This window comes from Otolemur garnettii, unplaced genomic scaffold (assembly GCF_000181295.1).
Source record: "Otolemur garnettii isolate 467f Iridium unplaced genomic scaffold, OtoGar3 scaffold00244, whole genome shotgun sequence".
Taxonomy (NCBI): domain Eukaryota; kingdom Metazoa; phylum Chordata; class Mammalia; order Primates; family Galagidae; genus Otolemur; species Otolemur garnettii.
In genome coordinates, this window is record NW_003852639.1 from 472,835 (window position 1) to 480,345 (window position 7,511).

A 7,511-nucleotide genomic window follows, 5' to 3' on the forward strand; every position below is an offset into this window, starting at 1 on the left:
AGGTGCCGAGCCATGGCTGAGTTTTAAAATGGAGCCTTACTAACAAAATGGAGTTACATTGGCCTCTTCAGTTTGTGTTATGTATTTCCACATTTCCTTTATTCACTGTCTGGCAATGGACATACAGATTCCATTCGTGAAGTCGGATCTATCTCCTCTGACTGACTGTTCATTTCATTCTTAACTTCCCTGCTAGATGTTATCTTGCACATATATTCATTTATTCCCCAAATACCCTCAAGATCAGGCCTGGGGCCCCCAAGGCAGATTCAAAGAATAGCAACAGTGCCCCCCCAAGGGCAGGGCACTGAGCCAGGTAGAAGGCATGGCTCCCCACCCCCAGCAGGACCAGTGGGGGGGTCAGCTGCGGGGAGTGCTCCAGGGATGTTCAGAGATGCCATCCTTTGACCACAGCAGGCGGGAGGGCCAGAGAGGCCCACCTGGAAGGTGAGGTTTCCTACTTGTGTCCAGAAGGTAAAATACATAAACAAATGTCAATAAGGTGAGAGGGAGGAGGACTTTCCAGTTAGAGAGAAGAGCAATTGCAAAGTTATTGAAATAATATTATTCTAACTCCTCACTGACAATAAACATTGATTATTGAGTGGCTAACATGGGATGGGCCATGCTCTGGGCATGGAGAGTACAGAGAGGAAAATGAGTGGCCCCCAGTCTCTAGGCCAGCCCATCACAGAGGGAGACAGGTTGGGAAATTGCTGACTACAAGACATGGGGATAAAAACTTCCTCATGGCTAAGCTACAGCCTGGGACGTTCAGATAAATCACACCCAAGGTGAATTTCCTATAAGTTCAAGGTTGAAGAGGAAAGAGGAAGGACTTGACTAGCAGGGGAAAAGCTGAGAGTTTCCTAAAAACAAAAGACCAGCACATATTGGGAAATGAAAGCAACTTAATGCCAGAATCTATAGTAGAAGTCAGAGTCTGAGCTGAAAGCAGAGGCCAGATTAGTGAGCTTTGTGCCTGACTAGAAAGGAACCTCCAGCCTAGTCTTCAATTCAGTGGTAAAATTAAGCTTTTGTTTTATGAAATTCACTGAGGCAGTTCTGGGGAGGATGTGCTAGTGGTGGGCCCCTTGGAGACATGGGACCTGTGACAATGATGCCTTAGTGAAGATAGCAGCTGTGTCTGTCTGTGAGGTTGATGGGGACTGGCTGAGGGAGACATGCCCAACGGTGCCCAAATACAGCCTGGCTGTGGCAGAAGAGGTGAAATTGGCAGGCCCTGGTGCAGGTGATTCCAGGAGTCAGCTGGAAGTCGGGGAGGGGGTATGCTGTGGGCAGGGTTGGGGCACAGAGAGGAGTGAGGAGGCATGTTGGAATGATGTGGAAAGTGATGAATTCTGATTTTGTAAAACCAGCTTGAAGTACCAGCGCACATCCATGGACATTAACATTTAGACCTAGAGAACAAGGGAAAGCATGGGCCTTGCAGCTTTTGGCGCAGAGCTAGTAGTTCCAGGAGTGATGCAGCCAACAGCAAGGGCACAAATTGAGGGGCCATGTGGCAGGGGAGGCAGAGTTCTAGGAGGAGAGTCAGTGAGGCTGAGATGGGAAACTACCCAGGTCACAGAGGACCCAAGAAGAGAGGAGTGACAAAGAGGACATGGCCCCACCGATGCCACAGTAAAGTCAAATGGGAGCACATCATAGACATAAGGAATGAGCGAAAATGCCCCAATAGCAGGGAAAAACTTACCGCTGGTGACTGATAACCAGTGAATGGGGAGGAGGCTCAACTGGTTCCCAGGGAAAGGGAGAGCCCCTATGTAGACTATTAAAAATTCTGTCCGAGGGGGCCCCTGGGGACAGACGGGGGAATCCCAGCTGGGGAAACTGCAGGAGAATCTGCCAGTTGCCTACCTGCCTCAGCCTAGCAACCAGCCAAAGAAGATGGGCACTGAAGATCTGTGGTTAAGACCCAGTGAGTGGCAAAGGGCAGCCTCTGAAGAGCACATTCGAGTTCTCCACAAGAGGAAGACCAGCTTTCAGCACCTACCAAGCCCCAAAAGCTCCCATGTCAGCTCAGAACTTTTTGGTCCCTTCCTCTCCCTCTGCAGTCCCTACCCCAGCAGGACCAGAGGCAGCCAGGTGAGCAAAGGAATAAAAGGTAAAACTCCCACCAGCAAATAGAAAAGATACTCTTCTTTCCCATGCAACTTCCTGTCTGTGGCAATCCTGAATGGGAAAGAGAGGGAAACCTAACATTCAAGAAAACAGACAATTGCTGAAATAAGATTGTTTATGTAAATAGCAAGTAAGCAGAGAACTTCTTATTTAAAAGTCAATAACATCTTCTAGAGATTTCATCTCAAGAGGAAGAGAAGAGCCAACCCCACAGAAAGGATTTTAAGAGGCATCAAGAGAAGAAATAAGAGTTGTTTTCTGATTTTATCCTGCAAATTCTGCTTGTTCAACAAGAGTTATACAGACATAGAAAAAGACAGGAAAAAAAAACTTTGCAAAAAAGCCAGAGGAGGATCCTGGTGAAGTTCAGAGTGTCTGGTCTGGCACACTATGCAGACACACAGGGAGGCTTTGGAGAGGTGGGTTTTAAGACTGAAAAGATGAAGGACAAACTGTGTCTTGTGCAGCAAGTGATAGACTTTTCCTTCATTTGGAAGTTCTTGAGCCAGAAATAGGAACAAGCAGAAGGGAGAGAGAGGAAGTGGTAACAGCTAGTAGAGATCACCCCATCTTTTGATGTCATCGTCACAGGCGACTGGCTCCTCCACATCCAGACTGCTAGCTGTGGGGCAGGCTCGCCTGAGTGGGTGTGGGAACTGAAGTCCAACATCTTTGGGGAGATAGAGCTCATGAAGAAAATGCTGCAGGAAAGAAGAAAATATGATAGGTAGGAGACGGTGGACTACATCAAAGATCCCAGTGACAGTGACTTAGATTTCAGCCCATCCTCCACTTTCACATAGACTCAGTTGTGGTTTTTTTCCCTTTTCTTTTTATGAAATCATAGCTGTGTACATTAATGCAGTCATGGGGTACATAAAATAGTGTGCTGGTTTCATATACAATTTGAAATATTTTCATCAAACTGGTTAACATAGCTTTCATGGCATCCTCCTAGTTACTGTGTTAAGACATTTGTACTCTACATTTAGAAAGATTCACATGTACTCTTGTAAGATGAACTGAGAACAGCACATCAGTACTGCCTGGGCACTCTTCATCCTCCCCAGGCCCTGTTCTTTACCCTGCCGCCATCCTCTCTCAGGACCAGCTCACGCCCATCCACTCAAAGAACACTTGTTGGACTGAAGTGAACTCAAGGTCTCGAATCTGCCCAGTGGCGCAAGGCCCAAAGTCATACTTCCAATAGCCACCTAAGAAGCTCTGCTGTGACACGCTCAGCTTTCCCAGACTTAAACCCATACTGCTCTAGCACAGACCTGTTCTCCTTTTCCTCAGGTCCCATTAATGGTAACCCTACCATCCTGAAAGTTGGGACCCATCTTCAATTCTTCTTTCTTAATTTTCTGCACAGAGTCAGTAACCAAGTCCCCCCAATCTGCCTCTCTGGTTAGGTGTCTTCCGTGGGCCCCAACACCACCACTACTTCAGATATGGAGAGTTTTATCTGATGAGGTGTCTCCCCCGGGCTCCTGACACCACCACTGCTTTCCGTCAGATGTAGACAGTTTTATCATTTCTTTGAAACAGACTGATTGTAATCTACCATCCCATCTCCCAACCCATTCCACATTTTTCTGTTAGAAATATATTTCTACACTTCAGCACAATTATACCACAATTTTAATTAAAAGTCACTTGTGATCCATCTGTGATGATGCCAAGAATGAACATCCTGGTCCTGAGTCCAGGCACCATGTGTCTGAGCCTCTTACCTTTTCCACACCATCCTCTCACAGGCACCCTAGATGTGTTCCAACCACCAAGATCCACTGATCAGGCTTTGAGAACTGAGAGGCAGACTTTTCTTCTCTAAGACAGGATCTGAGGTTAGCCCAATTGCGCAGGTGCATTCAGGAGCATTAGAGGAATTTTTTTAATAATATACAGCTTTTACCTTGGATATTAAAGGGTGGCCTTCTCCCTGATTGAAAAAATATCACAAATCCCAAAAAACACTGAATTTATCCAAAGATATTGAGATGAAGAGCTAAAATAATCCTTGGACGTGGGCCAGAGATGTGAGGCAGTGTGCAGAGGCTTCAGAATCTCATATGAGAAGGAAGGGGCAGAGGAGAGTCAAAATGGCTAGGATTGATCCATAGTTGCTTTGCTAGTAAGATAGGGAAGGGGCAAGATCACAGGAGCTAAAACTTCAGGAGTAGGGAGGAGGTGGAGACCAAGTGTCCACAGTGAGCCTGCTTTCTTGTTCCTAGTAATGCCGAGCTCCCAACCCCCAGGGCACAAGAGTCTCCACTACAGCCTCACTTCACCAGCACAAATTCTGAAAGACCTGGGGAAGGGGTGGGACAGCCAAGGAGGGGATTAATCTTGGCTCTATGCTAATGTCAAAGGCTGGAGTTGAGCTGGGTGCTCTGGAGTCACACAACAATCGCTGCCCGGTAACACTGTGATGAGATCACAAGTGGGCCTCTACCTGCCCCTGACCCAGCTTCCTCAGAGCTGAGCAGAGGAACCAGTGGGAAAATCCACCTCCCTGGCACAGCAGTACCATCCACCCCACTCCCCACTCAACTACTTGTCAAGTTCATTGCCAACACAAAGGGGTGAGTTGCATGTGGACAGCTGCACTCTTTTAACCTCTCCTGCCCTAGGAGTGTCCGGCAGCACCCCAGGCCCTGGGCAGGGCTGGGAAGGGTGTGTTTGATTGAAAGTTTTCTGTCATTTTCAGTAGCAAGAAGTGGGGTGTGCCTCATCTTGGAATAGACTTTTAAAAATTCTAGAGTCTAATTAAATGATTTGCCTCCCTAGAAAGCCAAACTAATTTTAATATTAAATTAGAGATTTAATTTTTATTTTATTTAATTTTATTTTGTTGAGGCAGAATCTTAAGCTGTCACCCTGGATAGAGTGCTGTGGCATCACAGCTCACAGCAACCTCCAACTTTTGGGCTCAAGCAAGTCTCCTGCCTCCTCCTTCCAAGTAGCTGGGACTATAGGCGCCCGCCACAACGCCCAGCTATTTTTTGGTTGCAGCCGTCGTTGTTGTTTGGTGGGCCTGGGCTGGATTTGAACCCACCAGCTCAGGTATATGTGGCTGGCGCCTTAGCTACTTAGGCTTAGCCACAGGCACCGAGCCATAATTTTTGTATTATTAAAGGAAATCAAAGGTGTGCCAAGTAGACCCAATTTGAAGTATCACTGGGGACTAAAAAGCCCTATCCATATCTAGAAGTTAAATTGTCCATGCAGAAATATCTAGCGCAGAGCAAAACCCAACAGAAGAATAATTACCTTCTGAAAATTATATTGTGGCTCTAGCATTAGTATTTTCAAGGAAATTTAAAATTTCCTAATTTGTCTTCTCCTCCCCTGGTTTCTTCCCTTGCCCTAATCATTTGGCAAAGCCTGGACATAGAGGATGAGGGGAGCAGTTCTACAGCAGTCCACAGGAACCCAGATGGGGGCGGGGGAGTCAGTCCTCAAGTCCTTAGGTAAAGAGAGCAATTCTCAAGGCTTGAGGACTTACGTAGGACACAGGATTGAAAGTGTCATGATTCCCTAAATCCACTAATATATCCCCCCATCTATATCCAGAGAGGTGGAGAAGTGACTTTTTGAAACCTTTGGATGCCTCAAGCAGTCTGATCAAACTGATGGACTCCTTGCCAGGACCCGGTGGCTCACACCTTATAATCCCAGGACTTTGGAAGGCTGAGGCAGGTGGATTGCTTGAGCTCAGGGGTTCAAGACCAGCCTGAGCAAGAGCAAGACCTCATCTCTACCAAAAATAGAAAAACTAGCCAGGCATTGTGGTGTGTGCCTGTAATCCCAGCTACCCAGCAGGCTGAGAGGGAGGACCAACCACTTGAGCCCAGGAGTTTGAGCTTATAGTGAGCTATGATGACACCACTACATTCTAGCCCAGCAACAAAGCAAGACCCCATCTAAAAAAAAAAAAAAAAAGGAAAGAAAATTTAATTAATTATAAATAAAACTATTTTTATTATTAAAAATTAAGTGATCTAGGCTGGACACAGAGGCTCACGCCTATAATCCCACCACTCTGCAAGACCAAGGCAGGAGGATCACTTGAGCTCAGGAGTTTGAGTCCAGCCTGACCAACAGCGAGATCCTATCTACTAAAAATAGAAAAACTAGCTGGGCATTGTGGCGGGTGCCTGTAGTCTCAGCTACTGGGAAAGCTGAGGCAGGAGGATGGCTTGAACCCAGAAGTCTGAGGTTGCTGTGAGCTATGATGACATAACACTCTAGTCTGGGGCAATAGAGAATCTGTCTCAAAAAAAAAACAATTTTATGAACTCCTTGGAATTATTTTTTTAAGTGAATTAAATGAGACATCTGGGTTACAGAAGATACCAACTATACTGTAAACAAAGTTGCACCAGTCTGAAGTGGGGAGGAGGGGAGGAGGGCCTCAGGGCCCCAGGCTAAAAGCTCCTGGTAGGGTCTATGGAATGCAAAATAGGGAGATGTGAACAGAAAGCAAAGTGCCGGTGAAGAGATAAAGAAATGCTGTCCCAAACCCACATGAGGGTAGGCACAGTCCTAAGTGAGAAGATGGTCCAGAACCTGGAATGTTCCAAGAAAGGCTTTCTTAAGAAGGTGGGCAGGAGGTGGAAGGCTTATGGATGGATCCTACCCCACCTGAAACCCATCTACTATTTCTTTGCAGGGCTCAGATAATCAAGAAAAAATGTCAAGTGATGATAAAAATAAACCTAGTAACCCCAAGAATGAGCCCAAGAACTGTGATCCCAAGTGTGAACAAAAGTGTGAGTCCAAATGCCAGCCCAGCTGCTTAAAGAAGCTCCTGCAACGCTGCTCTGAGAAGTGCCCACGGGAAAGGTGTCCAGCACCACCAAAGTGCCCCCCACCATGCCCCGGGCCCTGCCCGGCACCGTGCCCTCCACCATGCCCTGGGCAGTGCCCCCCGCCCTGCCCTCCCAAGCCCTGCTCCAAGCCTTGTCCCCCCAAGTGCCCGCCTCCATGTCCACCTCCATGTCCCCCCCCATGTCCACCTCCCTGCCCACCTCCAGAGTGAGGCATCGTGGGCACCACCCAAGCCCACCACCACCGCCATCTCTACCATGGGCAGTGCCATGGGGCTGGGAACTGAGACCATGAACTGACAAGTAAATGTGTTCCTCTGCTGTGCAAGAATTCTCCTGGTCTTAGGCGGGTTTTGGTCTATTGCGGCAGTTGGCATTCTCCTGCACTCAACCATCAACAGGCAATCCCCAGGAAGTAAGGCCAGCATCCTCCACTGTCAACAACCTTTGAGGACCGGCTTTCCCTATGACCCCACCTGCTGCTTAGCGGGAAGGGCCCTCTTCGGAGTGGTGCAGCCGGGAAAGAAGGCC

At 47.5% G+C, this 7,511-nt stretch overlaps 1 protein-coding gene across 1 annotated transcript; it reads left to right on the plus strand.

Moving 5' to 3' along the window:
- Positions 1-6,829: 6,829 nt before the first annotated feature.
- LOC100959092 (late cornified envelope-like proline-rich protein 1) lies at positions 6,830-7,192 on the plus strand. Its single transcript, XM_012812998.1, has one exon. The coding sequence runs from the start codon at positions 6,845-6,847 to the stop codon at positions 7,190-7,192; it is 348 nt and encodes a 115-aa protein (XP_012668452.1). The 5' UTR covers positions 6,830-6,844.
- Positions 7,193-7,511: the final 319 nt, after the last annotated feature.

What these genes read in the sequence shown, in the direction of transcription:
- LOC100959092 (XM_012812998.1), top strand. Translation starts at nt 6,845, where the DNA reads ATGTCAAGTGATGATAAAAATAAACCTAGTAACCCCAAGAATGAGCCC.